Source organism: Papio anubis, chromosome 8 (genome assembly GCF_008728515.1).
Source record: "Papio anubis isolate 15944 chromosome 8, Panubis1.0, whole genome shotgun sequence".
NCBI lineage: Eukaryota > Metazoa > Chordata > Mammalia > Primates > Cercopithecidae > Papio > Papio anubis.
Window position 1 is genome coordinate 14,261,672 of NC_044983.1, and position 26,692 is coordinate 14,288,363.

Consider the following 26,692-nt stretch of genomic DNA (forward strand, 5'->3'; position numbering starts at 1 on the left):
CAAAACGTGTCTACGCAAACTTGAACAGCTCACTGATTACCAGATTTTGATTGTTTCCATTAACTATCACTTCAAACAGGTTCAAAATTTCTACCAACTTCCAAATGGTTTCCAATTTGCTTTCAATTTCTCACATATGTGGGTTCAAAAGCATACCACAGTCAGCCAGACACTGTGGCTCATGCCTGTAATCCCAGCACTTTGGGAAGCCAAGATGGGTAGATCACCTGAGGCTAGGAGTTTGAGACCAGCCTGACCAACATGGTACAAACCCCATCTCTACTAAAAATACAAAAATTAGCCAGATGTGGTGGCACGTGCCTTTGATCCCAGCTACATGGGATGTTGAGGCACGAGAATCACTTGAACCTGGGAGGCAGAGGTTGCAGTGAGCCAAGATCATGCCGTTGCACTCCAGCCTGGGCAACAGAGTGAGATTCCATCTCAAAAACAAAGAAACAAACAAAAGCACTCCATGGTCCTCCAGGATTTAATGCACTGCCAGAATCGAATGTATCCTTCTTTTTCCATCTCATCCAGCTTCCCTCTCTCCTTACCTCATCTCAGTGCTCTTCTGACCCTATTTTTACATCAATAGTATTTCTTCTCCACTCTTCTTTCCCCCCAACTTAATCAATGTCTATTCCGATAACTAACATTTTAGCTTCCTCTCTTTTTTGTATCATCAAAACTATGGACAGTTTCTTCTTTGTACACTTTCTCTAATCTTTTGATAGCCCAAGACTTTAATATCCCAATACTCTTTGATATACTTACTTATTAACAATGTAGGAAACACTGATAGATTTTAGAAGTGACATGGAATAGAAACGGAATATCAAGGCATTGGGATGAGGTTCACCAACAGACTCCCCATACACAAACTGTAATACCATTGTCTTCTGACACCTTAAGTTGAGGACCATGTACAAGTTCAAAAGTTCTGAGTGAAACTTACAAGTCAAAAAAATCTAAGCACATCAAATGGGTCTGTTGCAAAATTCACACATACAGAGTGTTCACGTCCCAAGATCTGCTAAGATACTCTAAAAATTATGATCGGTTTAGGCAGTCTAAAAAGACATTTTAACAGTATTTATAAAATATGTAAAGGGAGTCTATAGTCAATGGGAAAATTTCTCCCTTTTTCTAAGAGTTTGGAGACAGCTAATCCATTTTAAATCCCTTAACATTCATTTAAAATCTTTTGATAAGTTCACCACAGAAATCAGGGTAAACAGGATAATGAAACAGGGTTTGCAACTTTTGCTTTCCTGTACCGCCTAAGGAGAAGAGACTTGGATAGATTCAGTGCCAGCACGTGACCTTGCCGTCACAAACTCTTACCTCTTGTTGTTTGAAGGTGTTCTCTTGGATTTTGCCATTCAGCTTTTCTATGTTGAGCTGCAAATCAAGCAGTGTGGTATTCAAACTTATTAAGGACTTGGAGATTTCATCTATTGTATTCCCATGTCCCTGGACTGAGGAAAACAAGGTACTTAGCTGGAGAAGAATGTCATTAAATCTTTGATCAGTTGCCATGCTGAAGTTTTGGAAATGCTCTGCATCTATGAGATTGGCTTCCATGTCTGAAATGTGCTGGATTCTCTTCTCCATGTTGCTCATGTGTTCCATAAAGACTTCTTGAAATCTCGTTTCCGCTTCACTATCATTTCCTTTTCCTGTGAGACTTTGAGTTATATCGTCTGCATTAGTAGAGCCAACGGAGCAATTTTTCGTTTCCCACTTCAGAAGCTGAGCTGTATATTTAAGTAAAAATAAACCAGTCATGGTCTGATCCTTAAATGCACACACTATCCCATCCCATATCATTCCCTTCCGTTCGTTTTATTCCATTCCATTCCAACATTTTGAATGCTAGGCTAAATCAAGTATTCACTTTTCATCTACAATGTGTGAACTACACTAAGTATATTGCTGAGAAGCACACATTCTCCCTTTCCCATTTTATGTTAAGATGATTCCAGGATTATATCATGCTTTCTGAATTGCTGCTTATACGAATCTTCTTGGCCACTGATTTTGGTTTTGCCAATTCAAAACAATTCTATAGATTATGAAAGGCAATGTATCTACAGAACTGTTGTTAGAATAAAGTGAACTAATGCTTAATCCAGTTTCTGAAGTAAGCATGTTGAATAAGTTAACAATGATAATGATGATCATGAGGATGACAAAAGCAACATGTGGTAAAATACTGGTATCATGAACAGTATGGATAAATTGTTGGTTTATCTTCATTCTTTCACTTGAGCTGCCAGAAAAGTGTCATTTTCAGTTAACACAGACCTAGTTCACAGTTGGTAGAGCAGGAAGTTGGGCAAATACTTTTTTTTCTCTTTATAAAGGTACTATTCTCAAAACACTCCTTTTTAACTATTATAAAATATATATTCACAGCAGAAAATTTAGAAAATATAGATAATATGAAAAAACAATTTACCATGAATCTCTCATCCTAGCTTAAACTCTAGGATTTTGGTGTATATATCTCAAACCTTATCATATTATTAATCTTAAAATGTGACATTTTAAAATAATCTGGACACCACTTTTTAATGTAATGCTCTATCATAAGTACTTTTTCCTATTATTAATATTTAATACTGTTCTACAAAAATAGTTTAAGAAACTCCATTGTATTATATGCATGGATCTGCCAGATTTATTTTAGAAAACAGCTGCATTTAGTTTGCCTCTGTTTTCAGTAATATAGTCAATGTTTTGATGAACAATCTTGTGATTAATTATTTACCAAATTAAAAAAATTGCATTCCAAAACAGTATTTTAGGAACATAGCGAGTTGCTGATAGATATCCCCAAATGGGCATGTGTTCTCTAAACAAGCTAATTATCATTCTGAAATAATCTAAAGCAATATGTTTTATAGTTTCAAAAAATAAAAGGCATAAACATTAACTTTTTATACAAAAATAGGCGGCGTGCATTGGCTTATGCCTATAATCCCAGCACTTTGGGAGACTGAAGCTGGTGGATCACGAGGTCAGGAGATCAAGACCATCCTGGCCAACATGATGAAACCCTGTCTCTATTAAAAATACAAAAATTAGCTGGGCGTGGTGGCGGGCACCTGCAGTCCCATGTACTCAGGAGGCTGAGGCAGGAGAATCGTATGAACCTGGGAGGCAGAGGTTGCAGTGAGCTGAGATCATGCCACTGTACTCCAGCCTGGGCAACAGAGCGAGATTCCATCTCAAAACAAAACAAATTCTTAATTATAGACAATGAGGAAAATGTTAAACACAATCTTACCACTATTCAGTGATGATTGAGGTTTTCTGTTTTCCTGTATTTCTATATATGTATCTGTTTATACCTTTTACTGACATGTATGTTACTCATATCCATATTAGATTGGATGTATAAGATTTTCCACATTTGACAATTATGGAACAATAAAAAGAATAATTTCATATTGCTAAAAAATATATGCAGCTCCACCTGAGTCTATCAATTTTCTTAATAAAAGTGATATGATGACAGTACAATTTTTATAGATTTTTGAGAATTAAACAACACAAGAAAAACATTTAGTTCTACCCCTAACTCAAGGGTTTTGTTCCATAAATGAGAGCTTGGTGTTTACACAGAATCTAGTTCCCTGATTCTAGAATCTTCCTACACTACTCCGTTACCAACTAGGCTACTCCGAACAAGTTACTTATCCCTCTCCTTGCTTTGGTTTTCTCAATTTGTAAAAGTAACAATTACCTCAACAATGGTGCTGAGCACAAATGAAACAGGCATATCTATTCCTCTACAGTGCCTTCTAAATGAGAGATACTATCTATCAGTTATATCCACCGTATTTACTACCTTTGCTTAAAGAGGCTGTGGTTGGATCACCTGAGGTCAGGAGTTCGAGACTAGCCTGGTGAACATGGTGAAATCCTGTCTCTACTAAGAATGTAAAAATTAGCTGGGCGTGGTGGCACACACCTATAATCCCATCTACTCTAGATCTGAGGCAGGAGAATTGCTTGAGCCTGGGAGGTGGAGGTTGCAGTGAGCCGAGATCCTGCCACTGCACTCCAGCCTGGCTGACAGAGCTAGACTCCGTCTCAAAAAAAAAAAAAAAAAAAAAAAGAAGAAGCTGTTTGATGAGCATTACTACTGTAGCTATTATTAGATTAAGAGTGTCATCCTAAATATGTAATTAAATTCTAATTTCAAAAAATATATGATACCATATTTTTCCTGGTTTTATTAATTTAATATTAGCTTATCTGAAATAACAAAATGTGTGTGACAATATTTTGATGTGATCTACAATAGAATTTGTATTGAGTATGTTATTCTGTATTTCTTAACGTATCAATAGCTTGGAAATAAAAGTGTATTTCTTAACTGTATTTCATCACATTTACTAAATTCATTGTGGGGAGCAAGTTTTGGGCTGACAGCCTCGTCCATGCATTCGTTAATTCTATGATTTAATTATTATATACTATACGGAAAGCACTGCTTGAGTAACTCTGGGAATAAAAGAACAATCAGGAATGGAATTTGACTGTAACAATCAGAAGCCCAAATAAACACTTTTTTCAAAATTACTTCAAAATTTTCCTCTAGCATTGTCCTTTTTTGATTATTATTTCTTTTGAAGTAGCAGTTAAGAATTTAGATTCTAGAACAGAACTGCCTAGATTAGCAATTCTGGCTCTGCACTTTATAAACTATGGCATTGGACAAGTTACTTAATCTGTCATTGCCTCTATTTCACCATCTGTGTAAATGGGGTACTAACAGTCAGTGTCCAAATAATTAAATGAACTATATGTAAAATACTTAGACGACTTCCTGGCATGTAATAAGCATTTGATAAGTTTCAGATTTTTGCTATTATTAATATTTCGATTCAAGATGTGTGATTCAAGTACCTATATGCCCAATATTGATTGACTATGGGGAATTAGCATTGTTGTGATAAAAATATTTTTCTGGAGTTGGATGTTACCATGAACACAGTTATCTCTATGCTTTATTTTACTATGCACATTGCCCTTATTACTCAGCCATATAGTTTTACTTTCATTGGAAATAGGATTTATCAGTAAAGCTAATATTTTTCACAATATGGAAAGAGAAGCCCCAATTTGACTAAGGTCACATGACCAACTATTTTAAATTTGACAACAAGTTAAACATGAGTTGACAGTAAATGCTACATTTTATTAACAGATCTAAAAACACAAATTGCCTGTTTCATCAAACCCTGAGTGAAAACTAATTTTTCATTAAAATGTTAACTTTTTGTCGTATATCTAGGTAAAGAATGCCAGGGTTTATATTTCAAAAGTTCACTTATTTTTATTGGAGAGATGGCATTTTGTGACTTTTCTGTTTCACATATGAAAGGAGACAGAATTTTATGGTCTGTGCAAAAACCTAAGGACAGGGTTATATTTGATTCTATAGATCATAACTACTCTTTCATATTGGAATTATCTTTTCCTACCCCCAATGGATATTGTTTTCAGCTAAAGAATTTTTAGTATTTCAGTAACAATTTATACATATATAAACCTAAATTCTTGATTTTTCCTTATTGTTCTGACACAGTATTATGTTGTCACACTGATAGTGTTTCAGCAGCTTCTTTAAGGAAAGGTTGTAAATGGAATAAACCTTATAATTAAGAAAATAACCCTCAATATATAATTCACTTCATATTTAGAGTTTTATATATAATATTCTATTTCACCCATCAATTCATAGTTGCCAAACTTCTATCATTTTAGCGATCTATTTTGTCTACATTTGTAATTTTTTATGCCAGTAGAGATATATATTGCTTTTCCGTTTCTTTTAGAAAAATGTACTGATCTACAACTTAATTAAAGTTGTAAGTGGATTGTCAGTTATTTCTTATTAATACATAATAAACATAGTGAAGCCTTTTCCAAATTCTGGTGAATCCGGTACTGATGTGAACTTATAAAATTTGAACATTCTTAGCATCTAGTCAATTTTAGTAGGTACCTATTGTAGTTTTAGTAAACAGACTAGTTCAATCGTTGTAAACTCCAGAACAAATCTGTTGACTTGGTAGTATTTTCTAATAGCTCAGGGACTTTGAACTTGGTTAGAACCTTGAATTATTTTCAGACTCCTGTCTGCATTCTGCATGAGCCTATCAGAAGCTGCAGTCCCTGGTCTTGGCTCTGCAGGCAGTGATTTGCATAAAAGTGATGAAATGTACTCAAATTCTAATTGGCTTATAGGCAATAATCCCAACAATGAAGCATCCTTTAGTTAAGCATTTCAAATTACAGATAAGCATAGACATAAACAAACATACAGATAACCTTGATTATGAGGAAATTGACTGTTTAATGCCACACATTAACATGCCCTTTTACTCAGACAACAATAGTTTGGTTGGTTGGTTTGGTTGTTATGGTTGGATTTTTAACGGTCAAAAAGAAGTTAATTGTTACCTGTGGGAAATATTTTCTTGAGGTGACTTTTTTGTTTTTTGTTGGCCAACCATATTGTTTTATAAAAACTTAATTAAACTGGGAGACAATAGACCAGAGGTTAGGGTTCAGAAGTCTTGGATGGGAACTCCAGCTCCAATACTGAGCTGTCTGAATTTTCTTATGTAGATAATGAGAATAATTACAGTATCTATACAGAGGTTAATTGTAAGGGTATATTATTGTTTTTATCATTTCTTTCTTAGTGAAATTTTTGCTCTCTCTTGGAATACTTCCTTAGACTGCCCTGTAGCAGAGGAAGTTTGGCCTGGTCTTTAGAAACTTTTTTGTTGTTGTTGTTAAGCTGCTTAGTATGCACATAAAAATGTATCTTATTCCCCGCATATCTCTTATTAGAGCATATGGGCAGACATTTTATCAGTCATATAGAGAAGAGGAGAGCTATAAGGCATATAAATTCAAATGCCGATCAAAATACACCAAATCCATCCAAAATGCTACAAGGGGAATAATATTTACATATGTGCTTAAGGTGTATACAAGCTATCTACCCTTGTAGAAACAGTCAAATCTAACTCTAGTTCAAGTCAGCCTCTCCAAAGAAATATGTACCTCAAGAACATCATTTTGAGCCCAAGTAACACGTTCTATATTTTTTCTTTGAGAGGATGCTATCAGGTTATTTTTAGAGATATTTTAAATAATATCCCTGTGAAAAGTATGGTCATATAAACTGGTTTTCACTAAGTTGTATGCCATTATTCTACAAGGTCTCCTCTCTTTAAAAACTGACAGAAATATTTTTTCTACTCTCAGTACTAAGAATAGAAGAGCTTCTCCTGGACAACAGGTTTGTTTCTTATATTACAGCCATTGTTAATGTAAATGATCACGTTATTTCTTCACATTGGTAAAACAAATACTTTGGAAATTTGTCACCCACATTAGAAAGAGAGGACTCTAGAGGATAATATATTTTTGAAAGAGTTTAGTCCTTTTCATTTTACTTTTACAAATCTGTATTTTTATCTTGCACTTATTTTCATTCTATTTTGTTTTTTCTAATTTAAAAACTATTCTTTCTACTTAACTTTGCAGAATCTGTTTTTTAATTTAATAAATTTGAAGGACTCTTTGTAATATAGTGTTTTCTTTATGAATGTACCATATATAAAAGACTGAATGCTTCTTTTTCGCTGTGGCAATGAATAATTCACGGGATGAGTTACTAAATTTCAGAACTCTGGATTACGTTACCTGCCACTATTCCAATGAGAGGGATGAGAACTGCAAACACAAGGAGGTAAAGGGCAATCAGTGCAGCTTTGAAGGACTTCAGTTTCTCTTGAAGGGGAGGGCTGTTTTTAGGATCTAATAAAACAAAAAAGCCCAGCCTACTGTTAGAAAGTGTTATCTTCTTCCATAATTAAAATTGTTTTAATCTCCAATTACATTGTTACTACCAAGCCTATTGGAATAAAAAACAAGAAAAAACGGTCCACATTTATGCAGTAGAAAGCAAAGGGACAGTCACAGGAAAAGCCAATCCAGGTATTATTATAGACCCTTGATTGACTTATCCACTCACTAAATATCCACAAGAAAGTTACCATGCTCTACAAGTTGTGCTTGTCTGATTTTTTGGAATCAGTTGGTAAATTTGAATATTGACACTTACGTATACAAATATAAATTTTATTCAGTGTTCACATGGGAAGATATTCTGGATGACAATAAAATTTTCTAAAGTAACTATGTAATTTTTAATATTTTAAAATCAGATAAGGGAAATATTTATTTTCAATGACTACAATGTTAAAATAATTTTATTGTCCAATTCCTTCTCAGTAGTTTTGTATTTGGATACCTCTTATGATTTGAATACAATGTAAACAATATTTAAGAAAAATGAAATAAACCAAGTGATTCACATTTTGACTAATCTTTAGAATGGATCAATGAAGCCCACCTTCTCTATATTTCAGAACATATTAATAACAGCAACCTTTTATTCATATGCACTTATATGGCACTGTGATTTATATAATGGGATATTAATTGTAGTAGAAACAAATCAATATAGAGGGGAAATGGTAGATGAGGAAGTCCTTTCTCTGATTAGGTGAATACAATGGTCATTAAAAATTTATTTTCTATGGTCATTGCTTTCATTGATCAATTAAGAAAAAAAGTAAATTTTACTTTCAGGTTGCAACAAACAAGGTTAAGGTATTGAAAAGAAAAGAAGAGAACTTTTTTTTTTTTTTGAGACATAGTCTCGCTCTGTCGCCCAGGCTGGAGGGCAGTGGTGTGGTCTCGGCTCACTGCAAGCTCTGCCTCCCGGGTTCACGCCATTCTCCTGCCTCAGCCTCCGGAGTAGCTGGACCTACAGGCATCCGCCACCTCGCCCGGCTAAGTTTTTGTAGTTTTAGTGGAGTCAGGGTTTCACTGTGTTAACCAGGATGGTCTGGATCTCCAGATCTGGTGATCTGCCCACCTAGGCCTCCCAAAGTGTTGGGATTACAGGCCTGAGCCACTGTGCCCAGCCAAGAAAGTTTTTAAAAAGTAAAGAAAAGAAAAGAGCTGGATGCAGTGGTTCAAGCCTGTAATCCCAGCAGTTTGGGAGGCCGAGGCGGGAGGATGGCTTGAGCCTAGGAGTTTGAGACCAGCCTGGGCCATGTGGAGAAACCCTGTCTCTACAAGAAATATAAAAAGTAGCCAGTCGTGGTAGCATGTCCCTGTAATCCAAGCTACTTAGGAGGCTGAGGTGGGAGAATTGCTTGAGCCCGAGAGGTTGAGGCTGCAACAGGCTGTTATCACACCACTGCACTCCAGCCTAGGCGAAAAAGTGAGATCCTGTCTCAAAAAGAAAAAACAAAAAAACAAAACAAAACAAAAAAAAGACAAGACAGAAAAGGAAAGGAAAGAAAAGATTGAAGGAAAAAAGAAAAAGAACCCATAATAGAAGCAAGTTGAGGTATGGTCCACCCGCCAGGTTGATTAAGCCTGAAAAGTAGGAGTCATTTTCTTCATCTCTAAATTACCATCACAAATGTAAATTCTACCTTTTAAATAGCTCTCAAACATTTCGATTGCTTTTTCTCTGCTCCCAATGACTCTCTCCTCCTTCTTCAAACACTCATTATTTCTGTGCGTAACAGCCCTCACTATTATCTTTACTTGCATGTGTCTCGCTTGTGCCACATCCTCCCATCCACCCTTTACACAGAACACAAGATCCACTGTCACCCTGGAGTTGAGGCCTGTATTTCAGGTGTGCTATGCAAGAACTCATATATGAGCCTTTAACTTTGTATATGCTGCTTCTTCACACTGAAATGTCTTCTCTGTCTTTTCCGCCTCCACCCATCCCCTTAGCGATATGTATTTATACTTTTAGGTTTAGCAGAATTATAAGTAAGTCCTCCTGACACCTTAAATGATCCTGTTGAGATACAGCTGAGTATTGCTACTTTTGAGCTGTTGTCATAACCTGTGCAAACGTGTTTCACCACTGCTATACGGGGTTGAATTGTGTGCCCGCAAAAGATATGTCGAAGTTTTAACCACAGGTACCTGTGAAAAAGTGAGTTTATTTGGAAATAGGGTCTTTGGAGATGTAATCAAGTTAAAATGAAGTGATACTGGATTAGGGTGAAGCCTAATCTAAAGACTGACGTCTTTGTAAGAAAAGAACAAATGGCTACGCAGAGAAGACCACATGAAGAAGGAGGGAGAGATGAGAGTGGTACAGCTACAAAGGCAAGGAACACTAAGGACTGCCAGGAGCCCCTAGAAGCTGGGAGGAGACACAGGAAGATTCTTCCCTAGAGTCTTCAAAAAGGCACATGGTCTGACACCTGCATTTTAGACTTCTGGGTCTCAGAACTGTGAGTGAATAAATTTCTGTTGTTTTAAGCCTCCCAATTTGCAGCCATTTGTTACAATAACTCTAGAAAACAAATACAGGCACCTACTACCCATGATTTTCAAATATTAGTTCACGGTGCTAGGATCATATTTATCTCCAGGACCTAATTATAGCTGGGAAGTCAGAGGGCTCAATCAGTGTTGTAGATTAATTAAATTTCATATAATACTGCCTTACTTTTATTTAAGCTTATTTTTATTCTGTCTCAAGAACACCCCTATTTGTCAAATAAGTGTTATTTTAACATCCATATACATTTAAGGTAAGTCTCAAGACTATAATTTTATATATTGTCAATAATTCTAAGAATGACCTCCATGGGCAGCCCATCCCCCTCCACTTACTAGGAGGAAGCAAAGCTGTCATTGAGCGAGCGTCAAATTTCACAGATTCAGAGCAGCTATCAACGTCCTCCTGTTGATCACGAAAGGGATCCCACTGCTCCATACTTCTGTGAAACAAAATGGAAAAATATATTAATTCCACATGAAATGGCTAAGGCTCTTTTGCATAGTGTTTTAAACTGAAATTTCAGTTTGAAATGGAATCTACATTCTGTGACACAATCTATAATAAATAACATTTAATTTTAGCAAAAAACCATATTTTGTTAAATTTGTATATCTGTCATATACAGCAATATATTAAAGTTACCCATAAGTTTTAACTTGCATGTAAAAAGACAGATGTATGTGGAACCCTCTCATGTATCTTTCTGTGTGCAAATGTGCATCTCTATTTTTAAAGGTGTGTTTATTGAGTGTGGGAAAAGAGGTAGCTCTTCTTTCTTAGCTGAAAAACTTTTTACAAGTGACAGAAAATAACTTGTAAAATGATTTAACCAGTAATTTAATAGGGTAAAAGGAAGGAAACAAAAGAAACGTCTGGATCTGAATAACCTGATTTCACTTCTCACAAAAGTCAATTTTCCCAGATAATTATTTTAATTTGCCTCTACCTGAGAAAAGAGAGGATTTGAGCACTATGCCTGCCTTCCTCCATCCTCTTCCTCCACAGTGTTTAAATCCATTAGAGATCATAGTCCTTGTCCATATCAACATAGGATTCAGGAAAACCAGTGATGGTGAGCATTTTTTCATGTATCTGTTGGCTGCATAAATGTCTTCTTTTGAGAAGTGTCTGTTCATATCCTTCACCCACTTTTTGATGGGGTTGTTTGTTTTTTTTCTTGTAAATTTGTTTAAGTTCTTTGTAGATTCTGGATATTAGCCCTTTGTCAGATGGGCACATCATCACTGGTCATCAGAGAGATGCAAATCAAAACCACAATGAGATACCATCTCACTCCAGTTAGAATGGAGATCGTTAAAAATTCAGGAAGCAACAGGTGCTGGAGAGGATGTGGAGAAATAGGAATGCTTTTACACTGTTGGTGGGATTGTAAACTAGTTCAACCATTGTGGAAGACAGTGTGGCGACTCCTCAAGGATCTAGAACTAGAAATACCATTTGACCCAAACATCTCATTACTGGGTATATACCCAAAGGATTATAAATCATGCTGCTATAAAGACATTTGCACACGTATGTTTATTGTGGAACTACTCACAATAGCAAAGACTTGGAACCAATCCAAATGTCCATCAGTGATAGACTGGATTAAGAAAATGTGGCACATATACCCCATGGAATACTATGCAGCCATAAAAAAGGATGAGTTCATGTCCTTTGTAGGGACATGGATGAAGCTGGAAACCATCATTCTGAGCAAACTATCGCAAGGACAGAAAACCAAACACTGCATGTTCTCACTCACAGGTGGGAACTGAACAATGAGAACACTTAGACACAGGATAGGGAACATCACACACTGTGGCCTGTCATAGGGTGGGAGGAGTGGGGAAGAATAGCATTAGGAGATATACCTAATGTAAATGACGAGTTAATGGGTACAGCACACCAACATGGCACATGTATACATATGTAACAGACTTGTACGTTATTCACATATAACCTAAAAAAAAAAAAAAAAAAAAAAAAAGGATTCAGGAAAACTAATTCTCAGAAATGATGTACACACAAATTGTCATTGCAAACTGCCAAATAAGGAATTTCCTTAGTATTATTTTAATTACTCTATTCACTGAAAAAACAATTTCCCTTAAAACAAATAGTTTTGCATATTTGGAAAAAATACATATTTCCTGGCTGTTTAAAAAAATTCTTTATTGGCCGGGCACAGCGGCTCACACCTGTAATCCCAGCACTTTGGGAGGCTGAAGCGGGTGAATCTCCTGAGGTCAGGAGTTCGAGACCAGCCTGGCCAATGTGGTGAAACCCCATCTCCACTAAAAATACAAAAAAACTAGCCAGGTGTGGTGGCAGGCACCTGTAATCCCAGCTATTCGGGAGGCTGAGGCAAGAAAATCGCTTGTACTCGGGAGGCAGAGCTTCCAGTGAGCCGAGATTGTGCCATTGTACTCCAGCCTGGGTAAGAAGAGAGAAACTCTGTCTCAAAAAAAAGTATTTATTTATTTGTTTGTTTGTTTGTTTGCTTGTTTGTTTTGAGATGGAGTCTCACTCTGTTGCCCAGGCTGGAGTGCAGTGGTACAATTTCAGCTCTCTGCTACCATGTTGGCCAGGCTGATCTTGAACTCCTGACCTCAAGTCAACCTCCCAAAGTGCTGAGATTACAGGTGTGGGCCATAGCACCCGGTCTCTCTCTTCCTCTCTGTCTCTCTCCCTTTCTCCCTCTCCCTCTCCCCTCTCTTTCCTTTCTCTCTCTCTCTTCTCTCTCTCTCTTTCACTTTCCAGGCCTTTTCTCATTTTACATTGGCAGCCATACAAATATGTCCTTGTACCTTTTTCAGCATAATCTAAATTTTATGTGCATACTAAGTAGCTTAACAACAACAACAAAAATGTTCCTGTGTCTCTTTAACATGTATCAGAAACATTGGAAAGGTTTGATAACAAGAGACTGATGGGCCTCATCCCCAGAGTTTCTGATATTTGGGGTGAGGGCTCAAGAATTTACAATTCCAACAAATTCTCAAGAGGTGATGCAATTGGTCCGAGGATCACATTTTAAGAATCTTTTCCATAAAAAGACATTATATGACTTCTTTTGTTGGACACAGTTTAGTTCATGTGATTTTGATAGATTTAGCCTAAAGCCAATATCTTCTGATCATTTCTTATTTTCTTGAATGCTGAGTAATGGACTTAGCACAGCACAGTTCTAACTGAGTGCACCGGCAGCGTCAGGACAGCAAACTCAAATCCAGCCCAGGAAATGAAAGGCGATCATTCAGATGCAAGTGTTCATCCCACTGTGGGGAGAGGCAGTGACATGTAAGGATATGACTCAACTCCTGTCAATATATTTTGAAAACATCACTAAGGATATTCTTTATTTGGCAGTTTGCAATGACAATCTTTGCATATTCCTCCTTTCTGAGAGTTGGTTTTCATGAATCCTATGTTGATCTGACCAAGGACTGTGTTCTTTAATGGATATGACCACTGTGGCGGAAGGGAATGAAGGGAGGTAGGCACAGAACCCAAATCTCCTTTCTCAGGGAGAGGCAAAGCAAAATAAATAAACAATTATCTGGGAAAATGAACTACTGTAAGAAGCCAAACTGGATTATTTAGATTCACACTCCTCTCTATTTCCTCCCTTTAAATTTACCCTATTAGATTTAAATAGCAGTTTTACTCACCAAGCAAAACAGATGAACAAAAAATCCAAATAATTTAAAAAAACTGAGATGACAATAAAACTTAGCAAAATTCACTTTAAAACTATAGTTGAATGATTTATAATCCTTTGGGTATATACCCAGTAATGCGATTGCTGGGTCAAATGGTATTTCTGGTTCTAAATCCTTGAGGAACCGCCACACTGTCTCCCACAATGATTGAACTAATTTACACTCCCACCGACAGTGTAAAAGTGTTCCTATTTCTCCATATCCTCTCCAGCATCTGTTGTTTCTTGACTTTTTAATGATCGCCATTCTTGGAACCAATCCAAATGCCCATCAATGATAGACTGGATAAAGAAAATGTGGCACATATACACCATGGAATACTATGTAGCCATAAAAATGACTGAGTTCATGTCCTTTGCAGGGACATGCATGAAGCTGGAAACCATAATCCTCAGCAAACTAACACAGGAACAGAAAACAAAACATCGCATGTTCTCACTCCTAAGTAGGAGCTGAACAATGAGAAAACATGGACCCCGGGAGGGGAACATCACACACTAGGGCCTGTCAGCGGGTGGGAGGCAAAGGGATGGATAGGATTAAGAGAAACACCTAATGTAAATGATGGGTTGATGGGTGCAGCAAACCACCATGGCATGTGTATACCTATGTAACAAACCTGCACATTCTGCACATGTATCCCAGAACTTAAAATATAATTTCAAAAAAGTAGAAGAAAGAAAACACTATAGTTTAAGGCAATTGGAACTATGTACTAGTGCTTTTTAACTTTGAACTCAGTTTGTAAGAGATGGATTCGCAAAAATTGTGTTCATGTATACCTGGTATGTACAGACATGTGTCACTTAAGGACAAAGATACATTCTGAGAAATGCATTGCTAGTCAATTTCATTGCTGTATGAACATCATAGAGTGCACTTACACAAACCTAGATGGTCTGGCCTATTGCTTCTAGGTTACACACCTATAAAGCATGTTATACTGTGCTGAATCCTGTAGGCAGGTTGGAACACGATGGGAAGTATGTGTGTTTCTAACATATCTACACGTAGAGAAATGCAGTCAAAATATGGTATAAAAGATACAAAGTTGTGCACCTGTACAGGGCAATTAGGATAAATGAAACTTGCAGGACTGGAAGGTGCTTTGGGTGAGTGAGTGGTGAGTGAATGTGAAACACTGTAGACTTTATAAACATTGCACACTTCAGCTACACTAAATGTATAAACAATTTTATTTCCTCAATAATAAATTAGCCCTAGTTTACAGTACCGTTTATACTTTATACACTTTTTTAAAACAACTTTTTGACTCTTTTGTAATAACACTTAGCTTAAACCATAAATTGTACAGCTGTACACAAATAGTTTCTTTCTAAACTGCTTTATCCTATAAGCTATTTTAACCTTTATTTTTTTAATGTTTCTACTTCTTTAACTTTTTTTGTTGATAACTAAGACACAAACACACACATTAGCCTAGGCCTACACAAGGTCAGGCTCATCAATGACACTGTCTTTCCCTCCATATCTTCTCCCACTGAAAGATCTTCAGAAACAATAACAGGCATGGAGCTGTCATCTCCTATGATATCAATGTGTTCTTCTAGAAGACCTCCTAAAGGACCTGCCTGAGGCTGTTTTACGGTTGAATCTTTTTTTATAAGTAGGAAGAGTGCACACTAAAATAATGATTAAAAAGTGTAATGTGGTAAATACATAAACCATTAACATTTGTTATCAAGTATTACATACTTACGTAACTGTAGGTGCTATACTTTTAAATGACTGGCAGAGCAGTAGGCTTGTTTACATCAGCATCACCACAAATATGTGAGTAATGCAATGTGCTATTCCCTTAGAACAGCTTTGAGGTCAATAGGTGATAGGATTTTTCAGCTCCATTATAATCTTATGGGGCCACCATCATATATATGGTCCTGTGTTGACTGAAACATTATTACTTAGTGCGTGTCTATAACCAGAAATGGTTTCCTTTTAGGTTACCTACTGGCCCCTTCTCCACGTGTTTGATTATGGCTTTGATCCTCGCATTTGAGATATTCTGGCTCCATTTTTACTGAAATGCAAAAGAAACATCTCAGATTATTCTATCTACCAGGTAATAACGTTTGTGAAAAAAGCTGAAGCCTTAGGATCTGATAAATATCTTTACACTGTGAACTCTGAATGAGTAGGGACCATGTCTGATTTTGTCCACATTATGTCACTAGAGTCTAAAGCAACCCGGAACATAGAATATACTGAATATTGAATATACTGAATAAATACAACATACTGAATAAATAGAATATATAAATATATGAATAACTATATAAATATTCATTATATATAATTACATTTATAACATATAATACATATTTATATATAAATTATATATTATATAATATATATTATATATTATATATATTATATATTATATATGTTAATATACAATATATTATATAATTCACAAATATATAATACATAAATGTTATAAAATATATGCTATAGTAAATATATTATTTATTAATATAACATATATTATGTATTTGCCAGTTACATTATATATAATACTATATATTTGCCAATTATATATTATATAATATAAATACATAATATGTATAATTATATGTAATTTATATTATGTTAATATAGTATATATTGGCAAATATATTATATATATTTTATATATCATATAATTGGCAACATATCATATAATATATTTATATTATTATATAATATATATTTAATATAATAACATAATTATTATATATTTTTATATATATATAAGGCACAGGCATAGTACAAAAGGGAGTGATTACCTCTTTTGGGGAAGTGGGTAATCAAGGTAGGAATACAGAAAAGATGACAATGAATCAGGGTTTTGACAATGAGCAGAATCTGGGGTACGGTCATTCCAGGATGGAAAATATCATGTTAAAAAGCATGAAGGTATGAACAACATGGAACTGCAAGCAGTTTTAATTTTTCATAAAGACACCTTTTAGTTTTCTCCTTTACATATTTGTTTCTAATATGCCTTACCTAGGTTAACAGAAAACAAAGATTTAAAAAGCCAAGTGTCCCTTTTATTATACTTTCTTTTCACATAACCTTTTCAGCCTAGATTCAGGTAACTTCCTGTCTCTCCCATGAAAGGAGAGGGATAGTGCACATCACAATAGACAAAAAAGGCTTTCAGGAAATAAAGTGTTTTAATTTGATCTATTACATCTGTTCAATTTTCTTGAGTACCTTGGAAAGTGGGAAAAAGACAAAAGGAGAAAAAAATGGTATTTTAAACAACCAGACTATAATAACCTTGGTTAGGTTGGTAGTACACTCTTTATTCTTTTTCTCCAGACAGGTACAAAGGAGGTTCAAAAAGAAGAGGCTGGAGAGGCAAGTACCTGGTAGCATCTGACTCATCAATTTCTTCCTTTATTTTTCTGATCACATAAATTGATCTGGCTTTCACGACCTACCCAAAATATAACACTGAATCACTATCTATACAAATGAAGTTTAAAAAAAAAAGTATTCTTTGCTTTGGCAGTAGTGACCTGGATTAATATTATTAGTGACACAATATATATTGTTTATTAAACATTTTGCTTTTCTCCCTTTCACTTTGAACTACAGATGAAGCTTGATTTTGTTTTTCTTTAAGTCTCTAACCTTTGGTTTATCTTTTTTTAGCATACAGAGGTGATAATAAACATTTTGTGGACTACTGTATTTTAAACTGTGGTTAACCTGGGAAGATTTATTTAAACTCTGAAAAAGGAAAACTCTCTAGTGAATGTCTATGAGCGGTTTAGACTAACTGACAATATTTGGTCTATAAAATGTCCCTGACAAGTGTAGTGGACCAGAAGGGAGGTGCGCACTAAAGCATACTCGGCGGAATGAGGAATGAACAATATTCCCTACCGCTACAATTGTGCACCATGGGAAGCCTGTTTGCTTTCTGGGGCCAGCGTTCAAAAGCGATTGGTTTATCATGAACTGCATGAAATGTTGGTATATATGTTTTCCAGAAAAAAAAAAGATCATGTTCATCAGAGATACTGCAGTCATAGGATTTGTGGCATTTTCTGTTGTTACTGCCTTTTTTCTTAGTCTGTACAGTCTCTCCAAGAATCTCATCTGCTTCCATGGCTTGAACTACTGCCTGTGTGCTGATCGAGCGAATAGAGCCAACACAGATCTCAGTCTCAGAATCAGCTTTTGTTTTACATAATACAACCAGCTACAAGGTGGATTTTCTATAGCAGCCTACCTTTTATTTTTCCAGGATTTTCATTGTGGGTATATCATCCATTTACATCATCTATTTATTATGATACCCACGTACTATTATTATTTACTTACTATGTAGTGGAGAATACATGATACAGTTAGGCATATGCCAGCAAAGCACAGTCACTCAAATCTGAAGCCAGAGCTTATTTTCTAGAACATTCTCATGTATAAGACCCACATCTGATTGCACAAAAACTCCTGATTTCCTTGGATCCATTCCTTCCATTCTATTCCAATTTTTGGACTTCAGCTTATTTTTATCTACCCCAGCCAGGCATCTTGGGTAGCAGCAATGGTGCAGACAATTAGGAGGAAAATCCCAGGGCATTAAAAGAGAGGACAAATTAATAGCATCTAAACCATAGCACTTTAACAAATAATAGGAGGAAAAAATCAAACAGTAGAAGATACCTTTTTTTCAGAAAAAAAACACCAGAGACATAAACTTGAAAAACATGATATTCAATGGGTGAGTAGAGGAAGAAGACTCAGTACAAAAGACAAGGAAGAACTTTTTGACATTGCAGGAGAAAAACAAGAAGCAGTCAGTGTCATGGAAAAGAACAAAGAAGTTCGTGTCCTGCAAGAAATCCATAACCTGCCACATAGAATTTAAGTTGTTTTTTCCTGTGTGGTAGAAGCAGAAATAAAACCTTGCAAGATTGGCAGCAGTAAATGTATAAAAATGAAAGTCCCTGAATGCATAAATGAAAGTTGTTCATGCTCATGGTTTTCTGTTGAGAAGAGAGATACTGACGATTGCACTGAGATAGCACATCCAGGGGAGTTTTATTTATTTCTGGATATTCCTCCTCTTCTCCCCAGTATCTCAATAGCAGAGTGAGCGAGGGCCCAGTTTCTGTTCTGTTTTCTCTCTTTCTATTTTCACTCCCTTGGTGATCTCACTAGCCTCTTTGCTTTAAATATAATCTGGAAGACTGATGACTCTTAGATCTTTATCTCTTGCCCATACCTCGCCTCTCAATTCCAGACCCATATATGCCACTGCCTAAGAACATCTCTGCTTAAAATTCTAACATGGTCCAAACCTAGAGGTCTTCCTTGTTCCTCGACTTTTCTCATCCACTACTTCCCATCTCTCATCCGATCCTGTTGCTTTGTTTTCAAATACTATGCAGAAACTGAGGGCTTCTTGTCACTTCCTTGCTAGCATCCTGTCCAAGTCCCATCACTCTTTTCACCGTGACAATTTTTTTTTGTTTGAGATAAGGTCTTGCTCTCGTGCCCAGGCTGCAGTGCAGCCATGTGATCACATCACTGCAACCTTGACCTTCTGGGTTCAAGTGATTCTTCTGCCTCAGCCTCCTGAGTAGCTGGGTCTACAGGTGCATGACACCATGCTCAGTTACCTGTTTATTTTTTTTCTAGAGATGCAGTCTTGCTATGTTGCCTAGGCTGATCTCAAACTCTTTAGCCTCAAGCAATCTTCCCACCTCAGCCTCCCAAATTTCTGGGATTATAGGCATGAGCTATTGAGCGTTGATGTTAATAGCACCCTGACTTTCATTCTTATACTCTTGAATTAATTCTCCGCACAGTTTCCAAAAGAATCCTCTTAAAAAGTAAGGCAGGTTGAGTCACTCCCATGCTCAAAGCCCGTGAATGCCTTCTTGTCTCACTCAGGCCTTCACTAAAGTCTGACTCAATAAAACAGACCACCTGTAATCTCTGCACTTTGGGAGGCCGAGGTGGGTGGATCACCTGAAGTCAGGAGTTTGAAATCATCCTGGCCAACATGATGAAACCCCGTCTCTACTAAAAATACAAAAAATTAGCTGAGTCTGGTGGTGGGCACCTGTAATACCAGCCACTCAGGAGGCTGAGACAGAAGAATCGCTTGAACCTTGGAGGCAGAGGTAGCAGTGAGCCAACATCAGGCCACTGCATTCCAGCCTGGGCAACAAGAATAAAACTCTGTCTCAAAAAAAAAAAAAAAAGAAAAGAAAAAAAGAAAGAAGAAAGAAAAAGCAAGTAAGGAAGCAGACTGTTCCTGAACATCCAGTTTCAACCTACAACCCCTTGGGGCCTTGTCTTCCCTATCCTGGCTTCATTTTCTTTCCCCCAAAACATATTTTCCTTATTTGTCTTATCTATCATGTGTCTTCTCTCATCCAAGCCAGATCCATGATATGGAGTTTTGATCTCTTTGGTTCAGGAATCAGAGAGTTCCTGAAGGTGCTCATTACATACATAATGCAGTATTTAAAATTACATTAATAAATGAAATGAAAGGCAGGATCTTTTTCAAGATGACTGGATTTTATATCTTGGGTTATGCCTCAAGAAAACTTTGTGGTTCACTAAAGTGGGAATTTTAAAAATTCTTCTGTTACACATTGGAAAATAAAATATTTCTCTCTGCACTGCATGTAACTAGCAAACTGAAACAAAAAATATTACCCTCAGTGAAGCCACTTTGCTTCAAAAACATTTATTATTAAAATTACCAGATTATTTCAGCTCCTTACTCTGGCTATAATCATTGTAATTTTTTAGTAACCTGAACATACATACATGCATGAGCCTTCATTAGCAGGCAGTGAACGACTCACACTGTCCACGTGTGCCTTTTCATATCAGTTCCAAAGTTAGGAAAAACAGTAGCTTCACATAAAGTGACTTTTCCTATTAAATGTCAATGTACTGATAAAGGATTGTGAAATCCTTTGCGTTTGTGTAATCTATTAAAAGCACGTGCTCATGAGAAGTGAAACACGTTTCTGTAATATCAGCTTTTTATCAAGTGGATGAAAAGTTTACAGGAAATTCATAATGAAAGAACTTCAAGGTTAATTTGTTTGGAACCATACACTTACTTTTTCTTGTTTTTCTTATAAAACATTATCATAATATTATAGATATGTTAGGATAAAATTTCTGTCACCTCATCACCCTAATAAAGGAAAAAAAACCCTTAATTTTTTAAATGAAACTGAAGTCTTTGGATATATGTACACATGTAACATAGTTCATTTGGTATTATGCATTTTCCTTAAAATCATCACATTATTTTAATATTTCAAATGAATTTTTCAAACTTGAAATTTTTTTATTATTCTTTAAGTTCTGGGATACACGTGCAGATTGTGCAGGTTTGCTACACTGGTATACATGTGCCATGGTGGTTTGCTGCACCCATCAGCCCATCATCCAGGTTTTAAGCCCCGCATGCATTCGGTATTTGTCCTAATGTTATCTCTCCCCTTGCCTCCCACCCACTGACAGGCCCCGGTGTGTGATGCTCCCCTCCCTGTGTCCATGTGTTCTCATTGTTCAACTCTCACTTATGAGTGAGAACATGCAGTGTTTGTTTTTCTGTTCCTGTGTTAGTTTGCCGAGAATGATGGTTTCCGGCGTCATCCATGTCCCTGCAAAGAACATGAGCTCATCTTTTTTTATGGCTGCATAGTATTCCATGATGTATATGTGCCACATTTTCTTTATTCAATCACTGAGGGACATTTGGGCTGGTTCCAAGTCTTTGCTACATAGTAATTCAACATATATATATGTGTGTGTGTGTGTGTGTGTATATATGTGTATGTGTATATATATAATCTTATTTATATAGTCATTTTTCTAAAATATAATTTTTTTCTTTTAAACTTTTTTTTCCTTTTGTCAGGTGGCAATGCTTCACTGATACAAATAATGATGTTATAAATATTTCCTTTTTTTTTTTTTTCAGATGGATTCTCGCTTTGTCACCCAGACTAGAGTTTAATGGTGCGATCTCAGCTCAATGAATCCCCTGTCTCCTGGGTTCAAGTGATTGTCCTGCCTCAGCCTCCCGAGTAGCTGGGATTATAGGCATTTGCCACCATGCCCAGCTGATTTTTGTATTTTTCACCATGTTCATCAGGTGATCCACCCGCCTCGGCCTCCAAAAGTGCTGGGATTACAGGCGTGAGCCACCACACCTGGTCACTTTCATAATTTAGTCTTCTTTTAAAACATTTCTTTAGGATAATTCACCATATGTGAAACTCAAAGGTGAAAGGAAAACTATTTTGAACTTCTTGGGCTCTACTGTCTTAGTGATCTTTAAAAAGATTGCATAAATTTATAAATATTCCAGACTTATATATGAATATGGCAGTTTCAAGCAAAATTCACTACCATTGAATAATAAAGCTTATTTTAGAATCATTTAGATTGTGATAAGAGTTAAATAATACTAAAAGTGGTTTTCATTTTTATTTTGTATTATTAATGTTAAGAGAGATACTTCACTGTAATTGTTTGTCATATATTTTTCTTCTTGGGTTATTATCTATTCATATTCACTGCTTACACATCCCCACAGGTTGCTTTTAGCTGTGCATGTGAATAAGTTCTTTATATTTAATACATATTTACCATCTGTCTTTTCATACTTGACATGTATTCATTTTTCCAAGATTTTTCCCTATTTAGTTTTTTCATCATATTCTTAAGGTCAACTTTATCTTCAAGATTTGGAATAAATAATAACCTTGTGATCCTCTTTATTATATAAAATAAAAACTTTGAGTTTTGTAACAGCAGTTGAATGTGTATATAACATGGAAATTAAGTTAAGATTATTTGTGAAACTAACAGTTTTATGCTTAAGGAACAGCTTAAGGAACCTGTGTGTAAGAAGGATTTTAGTAAGAAATGGAAATATTTATATTGCGCCTGAGGTCACTGATATTCATCCTTGGTAGCAAAGAAGAAAGAGCACCAACTTTTGAATCTGAAATCTAGATTTGAGTATTGACTGTGACATCATTTAGCTGTGTGACCTTAGGCAAATATTTTAACTTATTTGAACTGAAGTTTCTTTAGATATGTAAAATATGATCACAATATAAGTTTAAAGAATTATTGTGAGCATTAAAAATATTTTTGTAAATTGCCTGATACACAAAAAACCATCAATATATGAATCACTGTTATTTTAAAATGCCGTTTTAAAAAAAATATGAGCTTTTCTTATTTTGTTCTCACAGTGTGTTCATGAGGTACACAGTAGTATTTTCTCCATTTTACAGGGTAGGGAACTAAGACTTGAAATGTGTAAGTAACTAGTCAATGTTACGCGGCTAGGGAGCGGGGGAGCTGGCATTTGAACACAGGCAGTCTACTCCTAGAAGATCAGCTCTTACCCACTGCAGAAAACTGCTAATCACTGCATAAAATATTCATAATCTCAGTTCTATGGTTTTTCTATAACTATATTTACCTGGTCAATGCAAACGCCAACCTCCCATTGTATGCTGTGTGAATCTTACTTATTCTTCAAGATTAATAGGATTTCTAGCATCTCCATGAAGATTTATTTCTGATAGATTTTTTCCCATAGAAGTAATTTTGGCCTCGCCTATATTTTCATAGTAATTATCTATAGCTCTTTCATATTACTTAAGGTGCTCAAATTACATTATGCCTAGTTGGGGATGTTTTAAATCATAAGATTCCTGAACACAAAAAGAACTATATTTTATTTTTTGTATCCTTTCCCCACATCTAGTTCAATGAAGTGCATATAGTAGATACCCAGCCAATATTTGCTATATAATCAAGGAAAGATAATAAAAGGCATTAAAAAGCCAAACATGTTCCATGAAAAGTTATGAAAGGAGAATATCTGAAATATATCAAATTATACTTTGAATAAAGTCAATATTTTAAACAAAATATGCTTAATTATATGGGAAAAAAAACACCTTGACAGTTCAAACTACAAAGTATTTAGTGTATTTCATGTGTATTTGTGAACACATATGTTTTTCACTCACGGAAAATTTAGCAGAAATCTCTATTTTTTGATTATCTCAAAAAAAACACAAAAAACCAAATTACTGCTGATAGAATAAAGCATTCTACTAGAAATCATTCATCATATATATATATACACACACACAGAAATATATATCACACACATATACATACACACATAGAGCAGACACATAACAATCAATAGAAACAATTCTGGAAAAAAACGTTAAAATAAGCCTTTTTTTTACCTTTGGTCCTAAAGAAAGCAGCACTGATTTATCCACTTTTCTCTCTTTACAACTGAAACCTAAAATCTTTATCTCGTAGTATTTCAGCATCTGGTACATGAAGAAAGGAAATGACACATTCGTGTGTTGAAAATCTTTGTTAATGTGTTTCAATAGCACTCTCATCAATGCACAGGTTTGCAAAATCTAAATTTGTCAGATAACTCACTCTTCACCCCATTTAGGCCGCTTAAAAAAAAAAAAAAAAAAAAAAAAAGAGAAGTGAAAAGAAAAAGAAACAAGGGTTGTTGAAACAAGCACATAAGTTATGGCAGATTGAGCTTTCTTTTTTTTTATTTTTTTATTTTTTTGGAGACGGAATCTTGCTCTGTCGCCAGGCTGGAGTGCAGTGGCTCGATCTCAGCTCAATGCAACCTCCGCCTCCCAGGTTCTACAGGCATGTGCCACCACGCACAGCTAATTTTTTGTATTTTAGTAGAGATGGGGTTTAGCCATGTTGGTCAGGATGGTCTTGATCCTCTTACCTCGTGATCTACCCGCCTCAGCCTCCCAAAGTGCTAGGATTACAGGCGTGAGTCACTGCGCCCGGCCTGGTCTTTCCTTTTTTATAAGTAATCCACGCCTTCTAAAACATTCATTAATTCTCATGATCTCCCCTTTCATGTTACTATAATGTTGAGTAAAGACTCCATGTTTGGCCGGGTGTGGTGGCTCACGCCTGTAATCCCAGCACTTTGGATGGCCGACATGGCTGGATCACTTGAGGTTAGGAGTTCTAGACCAGCCTGGCCAACATAGTGAAACCCATCTCTACTAAAAATACAAAAATTAGCCAGGCATGGTGGCATGCACCTGTAATCCTAGCTACTCAGGAGGCTGAGGCCGAAGAATTGCTTGAACCCAGGAGGTGGAGGTTGCAGTGAACAGAGATCACACCACTGCACGCCAGCCTGGGCAACAGAGTGAGTGAGACTCCATCTCAAAAAAAACAAAAAACAAAAAACAAAAAGAAGAGTCCATGTTTAGTGATTTGGGTTTTTTTCTTAAATCCTTTTTCCTGTACCTTTATCCCTAGCCTCAAACACAAAACACATGAAGAAAGAATATGATGTCTTTCTAAGTACAAGTAATAACCTAAAAACACTCACTTCTGTTCTCTCTATAGTGATAACAGGATTAATTTTTAAAGCACCAGACAAGTTGTTAATTTCCAGTAGTATAGCAGAGGGAAGGAATCTCAGGCATGGGATCAGATGAAAGGGATGTTCTTTCCCTTCTGCCACCCATCAGGGTTTTATACAATTCAACTCAGTTATTGACTCACATTCAAGAAGTTCAAGTATGACTCAGGTAAAAATGTCCAACACTATATTAATGAGTTAACTTTTACAACTGATAACTTCTGGGAGAAGGTGTTTAGTTTATATTCCATAGCCACTTCTTTGTTTCCAAACAGGAGAAATCATGCTTCCTACCAAAAGATGTCCCAAATTGCCGTGCCCATGGGCACCATCCTTCAGAAGACAATATGTCTGAAAGCAAGCATGCAGGAACAGGGCATGGCCTTTGAGAGGTGCAAAGTAACAGTATTCTTCAGTCATTCTTAAGGTAACCACTAAAAGGCTAATAGTAGTAGTAAGACAGGCATCAAAGCAAGCTGCATAATTTCTAACCAGGCAGCTTTAAGACAAGAAGTGGGATAACAATTTGATCCAGCCTGGAGCAGCGTAAATGCTATTGGCTATTCCTCATCAAATTGTTACTGACAAGAAACTGGAGACTACAAAACTCACACTCTTTCCTTTATCATTATTTGTATATGCTTCTTATCTTAAAATATAGTCCTTTTGGGTTTTTATTTTTTTGACAAAATCTGAAGTTTAAAATGTAGACATCCCTGACAATACTACATGATTAGAAAAGTCAGACTCTGGGAATAGCAAGCGAAGACACCAACTTTCCAGAATTCTATCCTAAGGAGGTTTCTTTCTGTCAGTGTGCTTTATTTCTAATATGTCTCTGTAATATTGTTTGGTATATATCCACAATGCTAATCACTTCCCTACGTGATGATTTCCACACTCTTCAGACAATCTAATTTTGCATTAAAAATTTTCCCTTTCCATATGTCTAAATAGGTACTATATATTTTTATATAGTTGTATGTATAACAATTATAGATTATATAACACAATATTATCTATTAGGTCTTACTCTATGTAAAAACACCTTTAGCAGGGAACCATGTAAGAAATGTTCAG

The 26,692-nt window shown here is 35.9% G+C and overlaps 1 protein-coding gene across 6 annotated transcripts in view; it reads right to left on the reverse strand.

The window, feature by feature from the left end:
- MSR1 (macrophage scavenger receptor 1) overlaps positions 1 to 24,659 on the reverse strand; it is an 85,194-nt gene extending 60,535 nt beyond the window's left edge. Inside the window, exons 1-6 of one of the 6 annotated variants that reach the window (XM_009212557.3) lie at positions 24,432 to 24,659; positions 17,526 to 17,596; positions 16,120 to 16,192; positions 10,759 to 10,865; positions 7,741 to 7,854; positions 1,348 to 1,760 (exon numbers count right to left, since the gene is read on the reverse strand). In XM_009212557.3, the coding sequence (XP_009210821.2) occupies positions 1,348 to 1,760; positions 7,741 to 7,854; positions 10,759 to 10,865; positions 16,120 to 16,192; positions 17,526 to 17,544 (726 nt within the window). In that variant the 5' untranslated portion in view covers positions 17,545 to 17,596; positions 24,432 to 24,659. Of the gene's footprint in view, positions 1 to 1,347; positions 1,761 to 7,740; positions 7,855 to 10,758; positions 10,866 to 11,372; positions 11,569 to 16,119; positions 16,193 to 17,525; positions 17,597 to 24,431 lie in introns of those variants that run through there. The other 5 variants (XM_009212561.4, XM_009212558.3, XM_003902456.4 and 2 more) reach the window with 5 other exon arrangements.
- Positions 24,660 to 26,692: the final 2,033 nt, after the last annotated feature.